The sequence below is a fragment of the Scyliorhinus canicula genome, chromosome 11 (assembly GCF_902713615.1).
Source record: "Scyliorhinus canicula chromosome 11, sScyCan1.1, whole genome shotgun sequence".
NCBI classification, from domain to species: Eukaryota; Metazoa; Chordata; class Chondrichthyes; order Carcharhiniformes; family Scyliorhinidae; genus Scyliorhinus; species Scyliorhinus canicula.
This window is the reverse complement of record NC_052156.1, coordinates 24,191,623-24,215,222: the sequence shown is the minus strand read 5'-3', so window position 1 is coordinate 24,215,222 and position 23,600 is coordinate 24,191,623. Positions and strand designations below refer to the sequence as shown.

General features: G+C 47.1%; 1 protein-coding gene across 1 annotated transcript in view; it reads right to left on the bottom strand.

Annotated features, from left to right (window-relative positions):
* Positions 1-3,219: 3,219 nt before the first annotated feature.
* Positions 3,220-23,600, bottom strand: part of LOC119973929 (troponin C, slow skeletal and cardiac muscles) — a 33,219-nt gene continuing 12,838 nt past the window's right edge. The window contains exons 2-6 of the mRNA XM_038812584.1: positions 17,576-17,606; positions 17,338-17,484; positions 9,470-9,584; positions 6,153-6,289; positions 3,220-4,197 (exon numbers count right to left, since the gene is read on the bottom strand). Of these exons, the coding sequence (XP_038668512.1) occupies positions 4,166-4,197; positions 6,153-6,289; positions 9,470-9,584; positions 17,338-17,484; positions 17,576-17,606 (462 nt within the window). The 3' untranslated portion in view covers positions 3,220-4,165. The remainder of the gene's footprint in view (positions 4,198-6,152; positions 6,290-9,469; positions 9,585-17,337; positions 17,485-17,575; positions 17,607-23,600) is intronic.

Sequence of the window (23,600 nt, the reverse complement as noted above, 5' to 3'; positions counted from 1 at the left end):
CTGGGTCCTCGCGTGTTAGGCAGCAGTGCTAACCACAGCGCCACCGTTAGCCCGGTATTCTGTAGTGCAATGACATCCATCTCAAATCTACAAATTTCAGTCCTCAACAGTAAGCTAATTTTTTTAGTCCTGCAAATAGGGGATTGCTCAGAAATTAGTTTGTGGCATATTGTAACTTTTAATTGTTTTGATAATGATCCCATTTTTTCTGCCTCCTCCCCTTCCACCGTAAAACAAATGAAAACAAAGTGAAACACTATTGAATGAACTAATGAAAATGCAAACGTTTAATGATTATTTTTCATTAAATGTAACAACAATATATCTGGGGGAAAATAGTACACTGTTTAAATGACCTGAAAATTGCATGCTACCCTTTAGGGTTACTTGTGCCATTGCCGTAGATAAATGTGTAGAATTGGACACACGCTATATTGCTTATCTTTCTATTTTGTATAATTTGTAGCAAATCAATATTTTTTTCAGTGTTACTGGCAAATAAGTCATTCAAAGTTTTAACTCTCCAAAGACTAAAACATGGTTGAAATTCTGCAGTAAAATGATACCCCTGCAGGAACAGCTATGCATTTGAACCGTATTCTTCCTGCCTAAGGCTGACTATGTATATCCCAACAATGGCTTAACCGGATTCAATTCGGGCCTTCGGTGACTGTCTGTCTGTTATATATTCAGTACTGTTGTTTTGCTGAGATCGGCCCACAGATTTGTGTGTCTGTCAGAGAAGGCTGATTTGGCAGTAATCTTCTATTGCTAGGTCTGTCATGTTTGCACCACCTTATCTGCAAAAAGACCCTTCTTACTGTTTCCAACAACCCTCCGCCGCCCACAGTCATTAATAGGTTACTTGGAAAGTATGTGCTCAACCCCGTCAAGATGGCAATGGTGTAAGGCATTCCTTATGAATGTCATGATGAGCAGCAAAACTCTAGTGTGCACTAGAATGATTGGGAGTAGGTTGATTTGATCTTGGTTTCAGACTAGTTGGGCACAACATCGTGGGGCCGAAGGGCCTGTACTGTGCTGTACAGTTCTATGTTCTATGTTCACCATAAAATCTGAGTGCATTGCTATGATCAAAGATGGGCAGGTTAGGTGGGATTGTCCATAGATTGGGTGGAATTACAGGTAAAGTGGGGGGGATTGGGCCTAGGTAGGGTGGTCTTTCGAACGATCGGTGTAGACTCGATGGGCCGAATGTAGAGATTCTATCAGGATAAGATTCTCCAACGTACAGCCTAAACATATTTGAAGAAGCTTAATCTCTTCCACGTGAAGCACATTTATTCCCAGCAAACATTTTCATAAGTTTAAAGCAAAATGAATTTTATCGCTATACTATTTCCTGTTATTCAAACTTTATCAAGGTTTAATTTGTTTTACCTGCCATTAACACCTTAAAGACACAATTAATTCAGCATGCAATGGATTGGTTTCTAAAATTGATTATATAGAATCACAGAATTTACAGTGCAGAAGGCCGGCATTCGGCCCATTGAGTCTGCACGGGCCCTTGGAAAAAGCACCTTACTTAAGCCCACACCTCCACCCTATCCCTGTACCCCAGCAACTCCACCTAACGTTTGGACACTAAGGGGCCATTTAGCATAGCCAATCCACCTAACCTGCACATCTTTGGACTGTGGGAGGAAACCGGAGCACCCGGAGGAAACCCATGCAGTCACGGGGGAAAGTGCAAACTCCAAACAGACAGTCACCCGAGGCCGAATTGAACATGGAACCCTGGAGCTGTGAGGCAGCAGTGCTAACCACTATGCCACTGTGCCACAAGTTTCATTTTTTTTAAAATTCCGATTAAGGGGCAATTTAGCTTAATCCACCTACCCTGCACATCTTTTAGGATGTGAGGGTGAGACCCATGTAGACACTGGGAGAATGTGCAAACTCCACACAAACAACAACTCGGGTCTGGCATCGAACCGGATCCCCCGTACCATGCTTTTACATTTCCAGGTAATTCCATCGGAGGCATTGTTTGTTTTCTTGTTCTCTTAGATGTTTACTTTCCAGTACAAATAGTCATTCTACACTTCCTCCCCCATCTTAACCTCTCCAGTTCTGTTTCTGTTGTCTATTCTATCTTTGCTGATTTCTGTCAGGCAACCTTGTGGTTTACTTTGTCCACATGTCACTCCTTGTGTGAGTATAGGTTGCATATCAAAAGGCTATTCAACCATGTCCAAATCACCTATCATGTCTATTGTTGCGCTACCTCACATTTTGGCTCCAGGTCCCACAATTCTCATTCCTGTGTTTAGGATCTCTCCTTCACAATCACAGTGACTTCCTCGAATCGAGCCCCCAGATTTGTTGCTGTCGCTACAGGAATACTGCTGCGTTCATGGCCACTCTTTCCATTCTCTGGTTTCATCAGTTTTCAGTCCATTGCAGAAACGTGCCTACTATTCAAAGCGTTCTTACATTGTGACTAATTGCAGAGATGAAAACAAATAGGATAGAAAGCATTCATTCTGACGTCCACAGTCCTAAAGGAAGACCAACATGTATAGAGAGCTGGGATGGGCTTGAAACTTCAGGTAGTTCTAGCAGCTTGGACAGAGGACGAGATGGAGCTGTAACTTTTGACAAAATCATTTAATTTGCCTCAATACTAATATTTGTGTCGGCATAAATGCTGGAAAATCTACAGTATATGATTAGTCCTAATTCGGGAATCTAAGAAGCAATTTGGACTAATTCAACGATTGAGCAGGGTAGCACAGCAGTTAGCACAGTTGCTTCACAGTTCCAGGGTCCCAGGTTCGATTCCCGGCTTGGGTCACTGTCTCTGCGGAGTCTGCACGTTCTCTCCGTGTGTGCGTGGGTTTCCTCCAGGTGCTCCGGTTTCCTCCCACACTTCAAAGATTTTGCACGTTAGGTGGATTGGCCATTCTAAATTCCCTTTCATGCACAAAAAGGTTAGATGGGGTTACTAGGTTATGAGAATAGGGTTGAGGGGTGGGCTTAAGTAGGGTGCTCTTTCCAAGAGCCGGTGCAGACTCAATGGGCCGAATGGTCTCCTTCTGCACTGTAAATTCTTAGCCGGCGTTGGACTGGGGTGGGCACAGTAAGCAGTCTTACAACACCAGGTTAAAGTCCAAGAGGTTTATTTGGAATCATTAGCTTTCAGAGCACCGCTCGGATGAAGGAGCTGCGCTCCAAAAGCTAGAGATTCCAAACAAACCGGTTGGACTTTAACCTGGTGTTATAAGACTTCTTACCTTATCTGATACAAATTGTACAGTTTGTGCCATATGTGTGGACTTTCATTCAGAAACGGTTTATTTTGCTTGTATCTTATTGCTGTAGCATAAAATTCATTACTGTGAGATTTCTTTGTGATATATGGGTACTAAGTGAGCCCAATTATTTAGAGAAGTACCTGATCTGTTTGAGAATACAGGGTTTTAAAGTTTTCTGGTATAATTTCCTTTGCAGTCTGAAAGTTGGCTAATCTGAGGCTGTTTTATTGATCCTATTAATATTCCTTTCTGCACTTTTATTTAATGCAGGGAACTGAATTGGCATCTCTGTACTCGGTCAAGCCCCTCTCTTATGCTGAGATAGAATAGGTAGTATGTTTTCATTTTAAACTATCTTAAATGTTTTGTGGCTGTGAGATCAGATAACTGATTATTGATCATTGTCCCCTTTATTAATTATATCCCCAAATTCTAACCATTGAAAACCCAGAGGGCTATGTGAATTAAACCAATCAATTACAGAACCAATCTGTAATGTTTTTGAGTGATCATTTCACTGAATTCTTGTTGGTTCAGATTTTTGGTTGCTGCAATTATAGAAAAGGAATTAGCCAGTACTCTAAGGTCAGAGGTTATTCTGAGTAGAGTTAGTTTGTCGAGCACCTACCTAATGCAATATTGGTTGAAATTTTGTTGAACTTCAGCAGCTGCACCATTTTCTAATTTTAAAACATTACATTAAATATCTAATTGTATACAGTAATGAAAAAATCTGTAAGTATTTGAATGACAGAGAAACTCTTGAACTTGAGAGTAGTTTCAATCAGTTGTTCCAAAGCTAGTTTGCGTACTGCTTGGTAACAGGCTGAAGAAGGGTCACAACAAAGTAAGTAACTGGATTCTTGGCATCAGTCTTATAAAATTTACTCAACGCCTTTCATGAATTCCAGGAATTCTGTAATAGAACAGATCACATTATAAGAACACAATATTAAAATAAATGTTCTTAAATAATAAATAAATCTTAAATATCTCACAATATTAATAAGTGAGTTTTCATCAACGTATTTAAAATACACTTTTGAGTAAAGCACTCCTGAAAGTTGGTAAATGTGCATGGTGCACTTAATTCCTGTCAACAATTTGGGATGCCAGCAATTTGAGCTCCGACCTGTTGCTGCTATCCTGTTATATATTCAGTACTGTTGTTTTGCTGAGATCGGCCCACAGATTTCCGTGTCTGTCAGAGAAGGCTGATTTGGCAGTAATCTTCTATTGCTAGGTCTGTTATGTTTGCCCAACCTTATCTGCAAAAAGACTCTACTTACTGTTTCCAACAGCCCTCCGCCGCCCACAGTCATTAATAGGTTACTAGGCACTTGGAAAGTATGTGCTCATCTCCTTCAAGATGGCAATGGTATAAAGCATTCCTTATGAATGTCATGATGAGCAGCAAAACTCACCATAAGATCTGAGTGCATTGCTATGATCAAAGATGGGCAGGTTAGGTGGGATTGCCCATAGATTGGGTGGGATTACAGGAAAAGGGTGGGGGATTGGGTCTAGGTAGGGTGGTCTTTCGAAGGATCGGTGTAGACTCAATGGGCTGAATGGCCTCCTTCTGCACTGTAGGGTTTCTATGATTCTATCTCTTGAACTTCAGCATGGATACACAGTACCCATCAAAGTAGTTCTAGGAGCTGTGGAACTTGCCTCCTTCTAAATCAATTGCGATAGTTGATATATGTGTATTCTCATACCTGGTGCCCAGGTAACACTTTCCAGCAGCTGTCATCCAATGTTATTGGTTACACCATTAACATTTGTCTTCATCTTTCTGGAAGGACCTCTGCAGGTCACCTTGCAACATGCAAGCTACCTAAATGTTCTACACATTGAAATCCACTGTCATGTGCTTGGCTAACTTGTCAATAATTTAAATCCAAGATGGCTTTGGTAAAGGCATGGTGTACACTAGCTTGAACACTATGGAGCGGTATAAAGACAGGTACAGGCCTCTGTCGGCATAGCAAAGTTGATTTCAAGCAATAGTTCTGGTACTGCTCACTTCTAAAACTAACAAGACCAATCACAGTCCACATCTGTAATATGACAGCATATATCGAGTAATTAGTTAGTCCAGTGCGAAGGTGAAAGAAGGAAATGCAATCGGCTTTTTAATAAGATAGAACGTTCAATGCAAGATGACTACATTCAAAATTCATACAAAAGGGATTTGTGTCAAGAGGAACAGATGAGAAGTAGGAAGCACGTTGTTAAAAGCAGAGTGAGAGACCGAAGAGGCAGGCTATGGGACTATATTTAGAAATGAATGAAGAAATAAATAGAATAAATGGATAATTGAGGATTGGCATGAGAAAGTGACAGAAAGAACTGGCCAATATATTGGAGATAGATGGGACAAGGGGATAATGTGGAAGAAAGTAATGGAAGAGCAGTAAGTGGGACAAGAGAAGTGAGGAGGATTGTAGTTTAACATGGGATTGTTTTGGGGATTACAGGAAACACAATGAAAGAGAAAAGGGTATAAAGTAAGGACAATATTACACATCCATGCATCCACCTACACAGGAGAGAAAGATGGCAGCACAAATATCATGGGTTCTAATAAAATATCATGCAAGGCTGGGGTTCAACACAGTTTCTTAATATGTTTTAATTTAACCATTGTTGGCATCTGCTAGAAAATCAGAGCCATGGAGTGTCTTGGGATGCCGTGAGAGAACACATATGAGAGCCAGATAAATGGATCATGCTGCTGCTTCAAAAACTTTGGAACACTCAAAAGTAATATTTTTGAAAGTTGTTGACTTGAGAAATTTGTTTAAGAATTGCTAAATAAAAAAAGACTCTGTGCTACAAAGCATATTCCGTGACTATGTAACTTACCGTCATAATCGATTTTTCCATCACTATTTTTGTCACCATCTCTCATAAGCTCTTCAATGTCATCATCGGTGATACATTCACCTGTTTCTTCCAACATTGTTCTTAATTCATTGAGGTCAATGTAACCGTCAGCATTTCTGTTAACGTACAGGTAGATGGTAAAGTTAAAAAAGTGACACTGATGGATTGATCAAGCATTGTGCCTCAATAAGATTTGCAACTTTAATAAAGCTGGTCCCATCATATAATTTTACATTAACCTTACCAAATCTTCGAACATGATAAATTACTTCTCAAATCAGCAAAATAATTGCAGCCAGCATGTTAACCTTCACCATCGATTGTCATATGAGTGTCCCTTTAAGAAAGGTTTTTGTCTTATCACATGGCTTCAGCAATGTCATTATCTGGGTGGAGCTGGGCTATGGCTCTGTGAGCTGTATTTGGTTTTGTTTTCACATTTGGCTGCTGTGGACTTAGACCAGAGAACAGAAGTGTTTTGGCCTGTCTCTCTATTTTCATTTTAAAGAGTTGTTCCAAAAAAAAACATTGATTATAGCTACCTGCTGTTTTGCTAACTTAAAATAAATAGTTTTCTTTCTGGAAGGGTTTAAACCTGCTGATGAGACAGGGTCAGAAACTCAAGAAAAGCCAGTCTTATTCAAGTGAATGCTGAGTGCTGGGTCATGTTCTTAAAAAGGGGTTTTTGGTTTATGGCATTTGGTTTTTGAATTGGAACAGTTAAGGGAGAATTCATTAAGGGTTATACATAAATTACTGTAGCTGTGTGGGGTCTTTATGTTTGTAATTGATACAAATTCTTGCTGTTTGGTTATATATAAATATTAACTAAGTTCTTAGTATAAAGCTAATTTTGATTTAAGTGTCGGGGCAGACCGTTGAATAGTACCTGAAGGTTAGGCTCTTGTGCTCACCCTAGCCAAATTCATCATAAAAAGTTAGAGGGCAGGTGAACTCCATAATACACTTTGGTGTTTTAAAACCCTGGCCCATAACACAATAAGGAAATTAAAACTTCAATTAAGTCAATTTGAGCCTCTTTCATTGCTTATCCTTTTGTCACTTCCAACCTTTTGTAAAGGGATAGAATATTTAAATTCCATTGCCTTTGGTTAAGTTCCTGAGCTGAGCATCATTCCTACACTTTTTTGATTTTACTCATTAAGTTGTGAAATGGATTCAATGACAATATTCAGGTCATCATATTTATTGCCCCATGGAGGGTGTTGTGGATTAACGTTGAGTTTGTTACAAATACGTTTGATAGATTTAATATGGTTGTTCTCTTTAATGCAGTAAATAAGGGCAAACTCTTTCCAATGGCAGAAGGATCAGTGACTAAAGGGCACAGATTTATGGTAATTAGAAAAGGGACCATTTTTTTAAACGGCAAAGTTATGATCAAGGATGCACAAACTGGAAGAAAAGCCGAAGCAGATTGAGTAATAACTTTCAAAATAAAATTGAATAAATACTTGAGAGGGGAAATTTGCAAGGCTAGGGACTGGAACTAATTAGAAAGTTCTTTCAAAGAGTTGCCACAAACATGATGGGTCAAATGACCTTCTGTGCTGTATCATTCTATGATTTTATAAATCAAATATAATGTGGAAAACGTATCATGAGCCTGTACTGCAAACTGAAAACTCTGTAAACCTGAGGCCAAGAAAGGAAATGGCGGAATCCATTACCGGCAGCAATTATTTACATAACTTCAACGGCATTGTTGTCTTCTGTGGCTCGGAGAAAAATCTTCTCATAACAATTTTCTGGATTATTTCATTTATCTCACAGCAAATTAGGCTGCTGGCAATAGTAACCGTCACGTAAATGCAGAAATGCTTATGAAGCATTATTTCACATTTATTCTTGGAATTGATGAGAAGACTTTGACAATCACTCCTTGGGAAGGCTCTTAAGATATTTTGTAGCAATAGCTTTGAACAAAATATATTTCCTCACAACTGATGGTTGAAGTTATGGTCCATTCATGCTGCACATTGTATATCTGATTCTTGATTGAGTATTCCAGTATCTGAAGCATTCCTGATTGCTAATTCTGTCTTTCTATAATAATAATAATCTTTATTATCACAAGTAGGCTTACATTAACACTGCAATGAAGTTACTGTGAAAAGCTCCTAGTCGCCACATTCCGGTGCCTGTTCGGGTACACTGAGGGAGAATTCAGAATGTCCAAATTACCTAACAGCATGTCTTTCGGGACTTGTGGGAGGAAACCGAAGCACCTGGAGGAAATCCACACAGACACAAGGAGAATGTGCAGACTCCGCACAGACAGTGACCTAAGCCGGGAATAAAACCTGGGACCCTGGAGCTGTGAAGCAACAGTGCTACCCACTGTGCTACGTGCTGCCCTATCTAACAGTTAGATCTGGATTTTTTGGCACCAATCATTCATTAAACGTGCACTTGACCATGGAATTTTTAATGGGTTTTGCACTGGATATTCCATTTGCTCTCTGCCAAGGGACTCTACAGGGTACCTGGGGACCTGTGTGAACAGAGGTAGCAACTATACAACTCCTTAACCAATCAGATTGAAGAATAATGGACAGGACAGTGTCAAAACCAGGAAATATCAATCAGACTATCTAATTCAATATCTAATGCAGATAAAGAAAGCAAAATAAAGGAGGGGCAAATACATATTCTTTTTAAAAAGGGGGAGTTAAAACAATGAAAAGAAACAGTTAAAAATAATTATTCATTTAAAAAAATTTCCAGCACTAATTAAAACCTGAACGAATTAGAGTACACACTTGTAAAATTTAATTTTCAGAGCAATTGTTCGGAAGCAATTCAGACTTACTACCCAATTCAACAAGTTACACTGGAATGGGCGGGCTATCTTTTTTAAGTGAGTGTAGTGTGTATATATTGGTTAAGTAGAAAAACTTCACGCTGTTACACATATTGAAATGGTGAATTTCTCACGTGCAGCTTTTAGAGGAGCACATAATCTTCACCTGCGACATTCTGATTTACACATATAGCTGCACATGTGCTGTCCCTTGGATGTTCTCGTCTGATTTACATGTAAATAACTGTGAGCAATGTTAAATTCACTGCTATTTCTACTGCAAAAAAGGGCCAATCTGCTGTTTAATATTCAGAACAATTAAGATTCACAAATTGCTTTCTGCTGACATAAAAGTGGATGCAAATGAATTTGGTGACAAATTTGATAATTGTATATCAGTTGGGTTATCATATGTAGATGTATAGGAATGCATATGTAAGTTATAAGTATATTTCAAACAACATGTACTTACTTATCAAACATGCGAAACAATTCTGCCAACTCTTCTTCGGATTTTCCTTTGCTATCGTCTTTCATACATCTCACCATCATGACCAAGAATTCATCAAAGTCAACAGTTCCACTGCCTAAATGAAAACCGGGATTCAGAAATATTTAGATTGACCACATATTAAAGAAATGATACAAAATCATAAAAATAATATCCTATTGCTTAGCTTATCATTCGAAATGTGGAGCCTATAATTAAATATGGAACAGTAGCACAGTATTATTTTCTAACTTAATGCACTTCTCGCATGTCTTTCTTCATTGTCTTTATTACCTTGCATACACTTAATTATTAAAGCATTTACACTTTTTAAAAATAAATTTAGATTACCCAATTATTTTTTCCAATTAAGGGGCAATTTAGCGTGGCCAATCCACCTACTCTGCACATTTTTGGGTTGTGGGGGTGAAACCCACGCAGACACGGGGAGAATGTGCAAACTCCACATGGACAGCGACCCAGAGCCGGGATCGAACCTGGGACCTCAGCGCCGTGAGGCGGTTGTGCTAACCACTAGGCCACCATGCTGCCCTGCATTTACACTTTTTAAAAGAATTCAACTGAGGTCTTCAAGATTCTGATAAAATAGAGAACTTCCCAATACTTGCAGTTTTCACTCGGTAACAACTTCAGGCAGTAATAGAAAGTGATAGGCTGTTGAGAATAAGATACCAATGTGTATAAAATTGTTACGTTTATGTTTTATGTTTAATATTTCAGGTGCAAGGCATTGCTTTTGAATTTTCTGATAGAGGTTCTTGGAGATACACTGAATATGTTCGAATACATAATGGTTACATTAGGGCGGCACGGTGGCATAGTGGTTAGCACTGCTGCCTCACAGCTCCAGGGACCTGGGTTCAATTCCACCCTTGGGTGACTGTCAGTGTGGAGTTTGCACATTCTCCCTGCCTCTGAATGGGTTTTCTCCAGGTGCTCTGGGTACCATCCACAGTCTAAAGATGTGCAGGTTAGGTGGATTGGCCATGCTAAATTACCCCTTTGTGTTAAAAAGGTTGGGGTTACGCGGATAGGTCAGGGGAGTGGGCTTAATTAAATAGGGTGCTCTTTTCAAGGGCCGGTGCAAACTCGATGAGCCAAATGGCCTCCTTCTGCAATGCAGGAATTCTATGATTACTGTGCAAAAATAAATTTCCAACAGTACAATGCACTGCAGATGAAAGCTTATTAAAGTAATAATTTGGTTAAGTAATTTCCTCAATAAGACATATTATTAAATAGTTTTTTTTAATCAGTCCTGATAATAGTTTGTGACAAATAAATTACTTGGAAGGAATGGTAGACCACACAGGTCTAAAATGTTAAATCATGTTTTTAAATAGGCTATAGTTATGTTGACACACTCCTTATATTATTGAATTACTCTGGCTATCAATGTTTCCATGTGCATCAAGCCACAATGGGAAGCGGTATGCCTGTGATACTCCTTGGCCATATAGCTCGCTGACCGTCAGGTTCAGCTCACTTGGACAAAATGCCAAGTGAATGTCGACACCTGCAGAATTTTCATGCACCTATAATTCACGGCCTTTGGGGGGTGAGGGAAGAAGAATGCTATTGCAGAGAGAACCCTGGGAATAGGCGGCCAATATTTCTTTTTAATGTGTGGGGTAGGTGCATTAATGAGTAAATTTCAGACTTCTCCTTTACGACACCTTGCCTTGTAAATTTATATGGTAACTGAAAATAAGAGACCAATCAATTAAACAATGGAGAATGTCACATTGTAGCATTCAATTATCACTGATCATTTGCACGACTATGGCTCTCATGATAGTCACTGAACAACGTCTGGGATTATTGAATGCCAGCCCCATAACACTAGTACAGGTCTTGCATTCCAATATCAAAAAACAGAACATGACGAATTTAGTCATGGTGGCCCTGGAAGGTTTGTGCATGTCTACTGGCTTTTTAGTGTGAAATTATTGATATTCTTTCTCACCTACCAGCATTATAACATTGGCTGCAATTATATGCGGAGGCCCCAGAGGAGGCTTTGCTGGGGGAGAGGCGTAGCCTTCAGGCCAGATTTGACCTACTGACGACCAGAAAGGCGGAAGCTCAGTGGAGGAAAGCACAGGGGGTGGTGTATGAATACGGGGACAAGGCGAACAGGATGTTGGCGCACCAGCTCCGGAAGCGAGACGCGGCCAGGGAGATTGGGGGAGTGATGGATAGAGCTGGGAAGGTGGTGCGGAGGGGGGTAGATGTCAATGCGGTCTTCAGGGACTTCTATGGGGAATTGTACCGGTCTGAACCCCCGGTGGAGGGGGTTGGAATGGGGCGCTTCTTGGACAAGCTGCGATTCCCGAGGGTGGAAGAGGAGCAGGTGGAGGGACTGGGGGTGCCGATCGAGCTGGAGGAGGTGGTCAAAGGGATAGGGAGCATGCAGTCGGGGAAGGCGCCGGGGCCGGACGGGTTTCCGGCGGAATTCTATAAAAAGTATTTGGACCTTTTGGGCCCCCTGTTGGTCCGGACTTTTAACGAGACAGGGGGGGGGGGGCTCCGCCCCCAACTATGTCACGGGCGCTGATTTCCTTGATCCTGAAGCGGGACAAGGACCCTCTGCAGTGTGGATCATATAGGCCGATTTCGCTGCTGAACGCCGATGCTAAGCTGCTGGCAAAGATCCTGGCCACTAGAATAGAGGATTGTGTGCCTGGGGTCATTCATGAGGACCAGACGGGGTTTGTGAAGGGAAGGCAGCTGAACACAAACGTACGAAGGCTCCTCAACGTCATTATGATGCCAGCTGTGGAAGGGGAGGCGGAGATAGTGGTGGCATTAGATGCGGAGAAGGCCTTCGATAGGTTTGAGTGGGGGTATTTGTGGGAGGTGTTGGAGAGGTTTGGGTTTGGGGAGGGGTTTATCCGGTGGGTGAGGCTGCTCTACGAGGCCCCGATGGCGAGTGTAGCCACAAATAGGAGGAGGTCGGAGTACTTTCGGCTGTACCGGGGGACGAGACAGGGGTGCCCCCTGTCCCCCTTGCTCTTCGTGTTGGCGATTGAGTCCCTGGCCATGGCATTGAGGGAGTCAGGGAACTGGAGGGGCCTGGTGCGGGGTGGGGAGGAGCATAGAACATAGAACATAGAACAGTACAGCACAGAACAGGCCCTTCGGCCCTCAATGTTGTGCCGAGCCATGATCACCCTACTCAAACCCACGTATCCACCCTATACCCGTAACACAACAACCCCCCCTTAACCTTACTTTTATTAGGACACTACGGGCAATTTAGCATGGCCAATCCACCTAACTCGCACATCTTTGGACTGTGGGAGGAAACCGGAGCAACCGGAGGAAACCCACGCACACAGGGGGAGGACGTGCAGACTCCACACAGACAGTGACCCAGCCGGGAATCGAACCTGGGACCCTGGAGCTGTGAAGCATTTATGCTAACCACCATGCTACCCTGCTGCCCCCAGTGGCCATGGCATTGAGGGAGTCAGGGAACTGGAGGGGCCTGGTGCGGGGTGGGGAGGAGCATAGAACATAGAACATAGAACATAGAACAGTACAGCACAGAACAGGCATCGAGCATCGAGTGTCGCTGTACGCGGACGACCTGTTGCTGTATGTGGCGGACCCAGTGGGGGGGATGCCGGAGGTGATGAGGATCCTTGGGGAACTCGGGGGTTTCTCGGGGTATAAGTTGAACCTGGGCAAGAGTGAGGTGTTTGTGGTGCATCCGGGGGATCAAGAGGAGGGGATTGGTAGGCTCCCATTGAAGCAGGCAGGGAAGAGCTTCAGGTACCTAGGGGTCCAGGTGGCGGGGAGCTGGGGGGCCCTGCACAAGCTCAACCTCACAAGGTTGGTGGAGCAGATGGAGGAGGAGTTTAAGAGGTGGGATATGTTACCGCTGTCACTGGCGGGGAGGGTGCAGTCCGTTAAGATGACAGTGCTCCCGAGGTTTTTGTTCCTGTTCCAGTGCCTCCCCATCCTTATCCCGAAGGCCTTTTTTAGGAGGGTCAACAGGAGTATCACGGGATTTGTGTGGGCGCATGGGACTCCAAGGGTTCGGAGAGTGTTCCTGGAATGAGGCAGGGATGGGGGGGGGGGGGGGGGGGGGGCTGGCGTTGCCCAACCTCTGTGGGTACTATTGGGCTGCCAACGCGGCGATGGTGCGTAAGTGGGTAATGGACGAGGAAGGGGCAGCATGGAAGAGGATGAAGGCGGCGTCTTGTGTGGGCACGAGCTTGGAGGCGCTAGTAACAGCGCCGTTGCCGCTCCCTCCAACAAGGTATACCACAAGCCCGGTGGTGGCGGCTACCCTCAAAATTTGGGGGCAATGGAGACGGCACAGGGGAGAAATGGGGGGCTCGATGGAGGCCCCGATACGGGGGAACCATCGGTTTGTCCCAGGGAGCATTGATGGCGGATTTCTGGGCTGGCACAGGGCAGGGGTTAGGAGGTTGAGGGACCTGTTTGTGGAGGGGAGGTTCGCGAGTTTGGGGGAGTTAGAGGGGAAGTTTGGGCTCCCCCCGGGGAACATGTTTCGGTACATGCAGGTTAGGGCGTTTGCCAGGCAGCAGATGAAGGGGTTCCCCTTGTTGCCCCCACGGGGGGGTATGGGACAGGGTGCTCTCGGGGGTGTGGGTCGGAGGAGGGAGGATTTCAGACATATACCGGGTAATGCAGGAGGTAGACGAGGCCTCGGTGGAGGAACTGAAGGGTAAATGGGAAGAGGAGCTGGGTGAGGAGATTGAGGAGGGGACGTGGGCAGATGCCCTGGAGAGAGTGAATTCCTCCTCTTCCTGTGCAAGGCTTAGCCTCATACAGTTCAAGGTGCTGCATAGGGCCCACATGACTGGGTCAAGGATGAGCAGGTTTTCCGGGGGAGAGGACAGGTGTGCTAGGTGCTCGGGGAGTCCAGCGAACCACGCCCATATGTTTTGGGCGTGCCCAGCATTGGGGGAGTTTTGGAAGGTGGTAGCAAGGACGGTGTCGAGGGTGGTGTCCAGGGTCGAACCAGGCTGGCGACTCGCAATTTTTGGGGTTGCAGTGGAGCCGGGAGTGCAGGAGGCGATAGAGGCCGGGGTCCTGGCCTTTGCGTCCCTAGTAGCCCGGCGGAGGATCTTGCTCCAATGGAAGGATGCGAGGCCCCCAAGCGTGGAGGCCTGGATCTCGGATATGGCGGGGTTCATTAAATTGGAGAGGGTGAAATTTGCCCTGAGGGGATCAGTACAAGGATTTTTCAGGCGGTGGCAGCCTTTTCTGGACTTCCTGGCGGAACGGTAGGGAAATAGGCCAACAGCAGCAGCAACCTGGGGGGGGGGGGGGGGGGGGGGGGGTAAGGATTGGGGGGAGGGAGAACTGTGCACATGGGTTTGTGGAGGGTGCTATCTCTTTCCCTTTCGTTGTCTGGGTGCTCTTTTGTTTTTTTTTTTGTTTTTTGTTTTTGTTTTTGTTCTTTCCTTTTGTTTGAAGTTGCTCTTGAAGCTGGGGGGGGGGAGGGGATATTGTTCATGGGGTGTTACCGCGGGTGTTTGTTAATAGAGTTAAGATGTTTATATTTTGTATTTTGTAAAAATTTTAATAAAAATTATTTTTTAAAAAAACATTGGCTGCAATTTATTGAAACTCTTTACTGTCTCAGTGGAAATCTAACCCTTGCTGACCATGTGATTCATTGGAATAAACTGTATCTGCCGCTGTGACAGCTCTTTGAATTTGATACTTTGGGCGCGATTCTCCCAAACAGGGAGAAATCGTAAGGCTGGCGTCAAAAACGGGCGGGTTTGACGCCAGCCTCCCCCTCCCCGACCGGGAACCGATTCTGGTCCCCGGTCGGGGCTAGCATACCGCGGCTGTGAACTCCGGCATCGTTTGCGACGGCTGACGCGTCGCATGACGTCAGCCGCGCATGCGCGGATTGGAAGACTCCAACCCGCGCATGCGCGGATGACGTCATTGCGCATTTGCGCGAAACCCGCGCATGCGTGGGCCGGGATGCCCCTCAGCCGCCCCCCGAATTGATACAGCGGGGCGGCGGAAGGACAAAGAGTGCGTGGGAATCGGACCCGCTGCCTGCGATCGGTGGTACTGCCGTGCCAATCGGTGCCATGGTTGCCAAGATCGGGACTTTACGGCCGTTTTTACGAACGGCCAGACCAGGTGTGTTTGCCGTTCGTAAAAACGGCCGTAAAGGGCTTGGAATTCGGCCCATCGGCCAGCTGAGAATCGCTGCTCGCCGTAAAAAAACGGCGGCAGCGATTCGTGTCGGGAGTCGGGCGTGGGGGGGGGAGAATAGCGGGAGGACGTCAGACTAGCGAGGCCGTAAAAATTTACGACCCCCGCTATTCTCCGCACCGGCGTGAGTGCGGAGAATTGCGCCCTTTATTCCTCACTTTAAGATATTGGCCAGAAATCTCCAAAGAAGAGGACAAGCTATTTGCATACAAAGACATCATAAAAAAACAATTCTTACTGATCTAACCATTATAAAATTAAAGTTGTAAAAAGATTATCAACTTAAACCATTGAGAAGTTCAGTTGACTATGTTAAAACTTGTGCTGTAAGATTTTCCTTCCACTAATGAAGCAACAATAGCATACTTCTAGAGCTTGTCAATTATCCAATCCATTCATGTATGTTACCATATCCACACATCCTTTATCTCTAGTGTTTCATGTGGTGATATTATGTGGAGGCAAAACATGCTGATGCTACAAAACTTGTGTCAAAGCTGTTTTTTTAAAAATGAAACACATTCAAACCTCAGCATACTGTGGACATATATCTCTTTTGAAATGAAGGACTAGGAAATAGTTTCTAATAACTGCATATGGTTCCTCAATGGTGTGTATCTTTCTCTTGGACGGTTTTTTAAACTCAGATGTACGTGATCTCAGACAGCCATTTTACAATAGGAAATTCCAGGAAATGTGTGCAGGTTTTTATGGTGGGACAAAAGGATTCCATATTTTCCCCATCATTCTTCTTTCCTAATCTCCCCATGACATTCACCAAATCTGATGGAAATGTCCATGATAGAAATGATCCTGAGGAAGGAGCAGTTTTCCGAAAGCTAGTGATTCGAAACAAACCTGTTGGACTTCAACCTGGTGTTGTAAGACTTCTTACTGTGCTCCCCCCAGTCCAACGCCGGCATCTCCACATGATGGAAATGTGGACAGGGGACTTGATTCCACACCAGTACTACAGCAGTTCTGAATGAGTTTTAATATTTTTGAGAGCATTTGATGCATCATTCCCCATTTTATTTTTCAACTACATCTAGTAAGTCCTCGTGGTGACAAAGGCTAAGATGAGAACATTTCTAAATTAAGTGTTCCACCTGCGTGACATCACTCAGTGTTGTCGGGCATTAGTGCATTATGGTTTTAATTCCTACAGGAAAAGAAGTTCCAGCATAATTCATAAAAAATGGAATTAAGTCCGTAGTGTTAAAGGTTATGGTCATGCATGAGAATCAAGGGCAGCACGGTGGCCTAGTGGTTAGCACAACCGCTTCACGGCGCTGAGGTCCCAGGTTCGATCCTGGCTCTGGGTCACTGTCCGTGTGGAGTTTGCACATTCTCCCCGTGTCTGCGTGGGTTTCGCCCCCACAACCCAAAAATGTGCAGAGTAGGTGGATTGGCCACGCTAAATTGCCCCTTAATTGGAAAAAATAATTGGGTAATCTAAATTTTTTTAAAAATGCATGAGAATCAGGGGATTTGAATGTAACCTAATACTTAAATCTACCAATGGCCCCATAACAAACACATGAAGTAGCTCATTATTATAACAGAGAGAGAAATACTGTCAGGAGTAACTAAAATATGATTTGTATCTGTACCATCTTCATCCACTTCATCAATCATCTCCTGCAACTCTTCTGGCGTTGGGTTCTGACCCAACATGCGCATCACTTTGCCCAGCTCCTTGGTGCTAATACATCCATCTTCAGCATCCTGTACGAAAATATCAAAAGCTGCCCTGAACTCTGAAAAAACAAGGAGCATTTCAGTATTAGGATGTTTAACGCATTCTAAGCATTGTTTTTAATTTTCTTGTTGTGTTCAATAACTCCTCACCATTCTTCTGCTCCTCGGTCAGCTGCTCAACCTGTGGAACAAAACCATAATGATTGAGACGAGCAGTACCGCTGTGGAAGCGAGTCTTGGTAAATACTTTGTCCAACACTAAGAGACAATAATGATTGAGCCTTGCGAACATGAGGCACAGGATGCTACTTGAAAGTGAACATGAAAATTAAAGGCTACAGGTTGTGTGAGAAAGATTCACTATAAGGCTGCACACAAATGGGCTAACTCTAAGAAATGTGTATGAAGAATATCATCGATGCTCACTGTGACTAAACATGTTTTAAAATTTTGTTTTTTGTGACTGATCACATCTTAGCTGCTTTTACGATGGCCTCAGACTCTGAGACATAGGGTACGATTCTCCGGCCTCGTTACGCTCTCGCTTGAGCGAAACGAGGCCGGTGAATAGAGGGAGAGGCAGAAAACGAGAACCATGCCAGGCGCCAAACAGTTTGCGATGCAACCAGCCCACCAACTCCCCTAGGTGAAATTGGGATCTCATCATAGCGTGGCAAGAAACCAGTTATCACCACTTAAGCCCTGATGAACCATCAATCGAACGCGAGACGAGTTGCTGTACAAAAGTTAGGCTTTAATAAACTAGAAGTTAGCCCTGCGGTCGACTACAGTAAATGGACGACCGCCGGGCGTTCTGACTATTTATACCTCGGTATGGAGGCGTGTTTAACCCAGCCTCTCGACCAACCGTCACATGACTGGTCTCAACCAATCGGTCGAGAGGCACATGACCGACCAGGGCCAATGGTAAGCCGGTGTTCTGCACCAATGGCAGACAGCTATGCAAATCATACCACCACATTCACCCCTTGCGGAGAAAGAAGCCGGGAGGGGGGGGGGGGTATCAACGAGAGCCGGGGGCCGGGGGGGGGGGGGGGTGGGGGGGGGGGAGAACTGGTGGTATGAGTAGCAGCCAGAGAAGGGAGAGAGAGAACATTTTTTCTCTTCTTTTCTTTTATTACTTTTTCTTGGCTTCCCACTGGCCCAGACAATTAACAATAGTACACAAAGTCCCAACAAAGTCCATGGAGTTGTTGTAATTTAAATCGATTCGATCAGTCTTTTCATGGCCTGTGACGTTCTGGCAGACCGCCGCAGTGGAGTAGGTGACGTCGGTTCAGCCGATGGTGGTGGTTCCGCTGACGTCCTGGAGTCCGGGAGCGATGGTCCTTGAACAGTCTCCGTCACCCGAGCTGGCTGTGGAGACGCTATGGATGGGGAAGGGGTGGCCAGGGTGGGGCGCTGGGGGAAAAAAACAGGGGGGGTCTGGGGAAAACAAGGAGACGTTCATGAGGTGTCTGATTAGTTGCGGTACAGAGGAGTGAGCGGATTGAATGTAGGGCATCGGGGATCACCTCTTGCATCGGGAAATAGGGAGATCTCTGGACCGGAGGGCCAGTAGTATGGTGTTCCAGATGGTACCATTCTCCCGCTCGACCTGTCCGTTACCCCGGGGGTTATAGCTGGTCGTCCTGCTAGAGGCAATGCCCCTGTTGAGCAGGAATTGACGCAGCTCGTCGCTCATAAAGGAGGACCCCCGATCGCTGTGTATGTACGTGGGGTAGCCGAACAGGGAGAAGACGGGGAGGAGGGCCTTAATGACGGTCAATGTGGTCATGTCGGGGCAGGGAATGGCGAAGGGGAAGCGGGAGTATTCGTCGATTACCGCCAGGAAGTAAATGTTGCGGTTGTTAGAGGGAAGAGCTGGCTGGCCGCTCCCGGACCCATCTTGCTCCGGAAGCATGTGCGGGTGCACAAGTCCGACCCGTTGGTGGAACAAGTCCAGTTACTCCACGCTAACCCGCAGTATGCGTATGTGGAGTACCCCGACGGTCGGTTGAAGTCAATGCTGAGACGTTCGAAGGGGCGGGATGCTTTGATCAGGTGTGCGCGCTCGGGGCGGTAGAAGTGCGGTTTGCACTCTGCGCAGATGTGGCAGTCACGGGTTACTGTCCTGACTTCCTCGATGGAGAAAGGCAGGTTGCGGGCCTTAATGAAATGGTAGAGACGGGTCACCCCTGGATGGCAGAGGTCCGCGTGGAGGGAGCGGAGGCGGTCTATCTGCGTGCTGGCGCAGGTACCGCGGGACAGGGCATCAGGAGGCTCATTGAGCTTCCCAGGACGATACAAGATCTCATAGTTGGACGTGGACAACTCGATCCGCCACCGTAAGATCTTGCCATTCTTAATCTTGCCCCTTCGTGCATTATCAAACATGAATGTTACTGACCGTTGGTCTGTGAGGAGGGTAAACCTCCTGCCGGCCAAATAGTGCCTCCAATGTCGCACCGCTTTGACTATGGCCTGGGCTTCCTTTTCCACAGAGGGGTGGCGGAGTTCGGAAGCCTGGAGGGTTCTGGAGAAGAAGGCCACGGGTCTGCCCGCTTGGTTCAGGGTGGCCGCCAGAGCTATTTCTGATGCGTCTCTCTTGACCTGGAAGGGGAGGGACTCGTCGATGGCGCGCATCGTGGCCTTTGCGATGTCCGCTTTGATGCGGCTAAAGGCCTGGCAGGCCTCTGTCGACGGCGGGAAGGTCGTGGTTTAAATGAGGGGACGGGTCTTGTCAGCGTAATTGGGAACCCATTGGGCGAAGAAACCCAGGCAGCGTTTGAGGGATTTGAGGGTATTGGGGAGAGGGAGTTCCATCAGGGGGCGCATGCGATCGGGGTCGGGGCCTATCACTCCGATACGCACTACGTAGCCGAGGATGGCTAGACGGTCGGTGCTAAACACGCACTTATCCTTATTGTATGTGAGGTTAAGGAGTTTTGCGGTTTGGAGGAATTTCTAGAGGTTGGAGTCATGGTCCTGCTGATCGTGGCCGCAGATGGTGACATTATCAAGATACGGGAAGGTAGCCCGTAATCCGTACTTGTTGACCATTCGATCCATCTCCCGTTGGAAGACTGAGACCCCATTTGTGACACCAAATGGAACCCTAAGGAAGTGGTAGAGGCGCCCATCTGCCTCAAACGCGGTGTATTTGCGGTCACTCGCTCGGAGGGGGAGCTGGTGGCAAGCGGACTTAAGGTCCACAGTGGAGAAGACTTTGTATTTCGCGAAATCGTTTACCATGGTGGAAATACGGGGGAGAGGATACGCGTCCAGTTGCGTAAACCGGTTGATGGTCAGGCTATAGTCGATGACCATCCGGTTTTTCTCCCCAGTAATGACCGCCAGCACTTGGGCTCGCCAGGGCCTGTTGCTGCCCTCGATGACCCCTTCCTTCAGCAACCTCTGGACCTCGGACCTGATGAAGGACCAGTCCTGGGCGCTGTACCGTCTGCTCCATATCGCGACGGGTTTGCAATCGGGGGTGAGATTAGCAAACAAGGAGGGGGTTCCACTTTGAGGGACACGAGGCTGCAGACAGTGAGGGGGGGTATTGGGCCGCCAAATTGAAAGGTCAAGCTCTGCAGGTTGCACTGGAAGTCCAGTCCTAGGAGTGCCAGTGCGCAAAGGTCAGGGAGGACAAGGAGTTTATAATTTTTTAAAACCTTCCCTTGGACCGTGAGGTCCACGATGCAGCAGCCGGTGATGCGGACGGAGTGTGAACCTGAGGCTAACCCGATTCTGTGTTTTACAGGATGGACAGGGAGCGCGCAGCGTCTTACCATGGTAGGGTGAACGAAGCTTTCCGTGCTCCCGGAGTCCAGCAGCCAGCCCGTCTCGTGGCCGTTGAGGTGGATCAGCTTTGTCGTTTTGGCGAGCGTGCGTAGACGTGACTGGTCGAGCTGAATGGCCGCGAGCCGTGGAGAAGATCCATAGTCGTCGTCATCGGCCGAGTAGGTGCTAGAAGAACCTTGCGTGCCAGTCCCGGATGGTGGTGCCCAGGATCCGCACATGGAGTCGGGATCCCAAGATGGCGGCGCCCAGGACCCGCACGTGGAGTCGGGGCCACAAGATGGCAGCGCCCAGGACCCGCACGTGGAGTCGGGGCCCCAAGATGGCGGCGCCCAGGACCCGCACGTGGAGTCGGGGCCCCAAGATGGCAGCGCCCAGGACCCGCACGTGGAGTCGGGGCCTCAAGATGGCGGCGCCTAGGACCCCTACGTGGAGTCGGCGCCCCAAGATGGCGGCGCCCGCGGGGCCCTAGTGGTTGAGGGGGGCGGATTTAGCGGTGCCGGCGAGCCGACCGGAGCGGCTGGGAGCGGGGTCAGAGAGACGCGCAGGCCAGGCGCAGGGGCCCGGGGGCGGCGAGGAGAGAGTTGCGCGGTGCGCTAGAGGGGCCCGGAAGGGCCCGGAGGAGAGGGGGAGGCGTGCTGGTCGGGCGCAGGGGCCCGGGGGATGGGGGAGAGATCGGCGCGGCGTACTGGAGGGGCCAGCAAGGGCCCGGAGGGGGGGGATCCCCGGTCGCTGTGCGGTACAGCAGCGACCGATTTGGCCTGGCAGACGGAGGAGAAGTGGCCCTTCTTCCCGCAGCTCTTACAGAGGGCGGAGCGGGCTGGACAACGCGGGCGAGGGTGTTTCACGAACCCACAAAAATAGCAGCGGGGCCCCGTGGACTTGTCGGGGCGTCCCGCGGCGCAGGCCTGAGGGAGGTCGGGAGCGGCGGATGGCGGTGGGGAAGCGTGCCAGGAGGCCCAGGGCGCTGCAGCGCGGCTGGGGACATAGACGCGGGCGTTTAGATCGGCGACCTCCAGGGAGGTGGAGAGAGTCCGTGCCTCAGTTAAGCTGAGGTCGTCTTTCTCCAGCATCCGCTGGCGGATAGCGGCGGACTGCATCCCAGCCACGTAAGCAACTCTGACCAGTAGTTCCATGTGTTCCGTGGCTGAAACTTGGAGGCAGGAGCAATTCCTCCCCAGGATGGTGAGGGCCTGGTAAAATTGGTCTAATGACTCACCGGGGAGCTGTTGTCTGGTGGCCAGCAGATGTCCGGCGAATACTCTGTTGACTGGTTTAAGAAACTGTCCATTCAGCTTTAGCATGGCGGCATCGTAATCTTTTTCCTCCTTGATCATCGCGTAGGCTGCCGTGCCCGCGCTGGAGTGGAGGATGTGAAGCTTCTGTGTCATGGTGGGGGGGCTGTTTGCAGACGCCAGGTATCCTTCAAGACATGCCAGCCAATGTTGAAAAATTTCTGAAGCGTTCTGAGTTTGCGGGCTGAGGCGGAGGCATTCGGGCTTGATCCGGAGCTCCATCTTCAAAATTCTAGCTTATTAAATTGATGAACCATCAATCGAACGCGAGACGAGTTGCTGTACAAAAGTTAGGCTTTAATAAGCTAGAAGTTAGCCCTGCGGTCGACTACAGTAAATGGACGACCGCCGGGCGTTTTGACTATTTATACCTTGGTATGGAGGCGTGGTTAACTCAGCCTCTCGACCAACCGTCACATGACTGGTCTCAACCAATCGGTCGAGAGGCACATGACAGACCAGGACCAATGGTAAGCCGGTGTTCTGCACCAATGGCAGACAGCTATGCAAATCATACCACCACATTCACCCCTTGCGGAGAAAGAAGCCGGGGGTGGTATCAACGAGAGCTGGGGGCGGGGGGGGGGGGGGAGAACTGGTGGTATGAGTAGCAGCCAGAGAAGGGAGAGAGAGAAACATTTTTCTCTTCTTTTCTTTTATTACATTTTTTTGGCTTCCCACTGGCCCAGACAATTAACAATAGTACACAAAGTCCCAACAAAGTCCATGGAGTTGTTGTAATTTAAATCGATTCGATCAGTCTTTTCGTGGCCTGTGACGTTCTGGCAGACCGCCGCAGTGGAGTAGGTGATGTCGGTTCAGCCGATGGTGGTGGTTCTGCTGACGTCCTGGAGTCCGGGAGCGATGGTCCTTGAACAGTCTCCGTCACCCGAGCTGGCTGTGGAGACGCCATGGATGGGGAAGGGGTGGCCAGGGTGGGACGCTCTCGACCAATCGGAGAGCCGTCACATGACTGGTCTCAACCAATCGGTCGAGAGGCACATGACCGACCAGGGCCAATGGTAAGCCGGTGTTCTGCACCAATGGCAGGCAGCTATGCAAATCATACCACCACA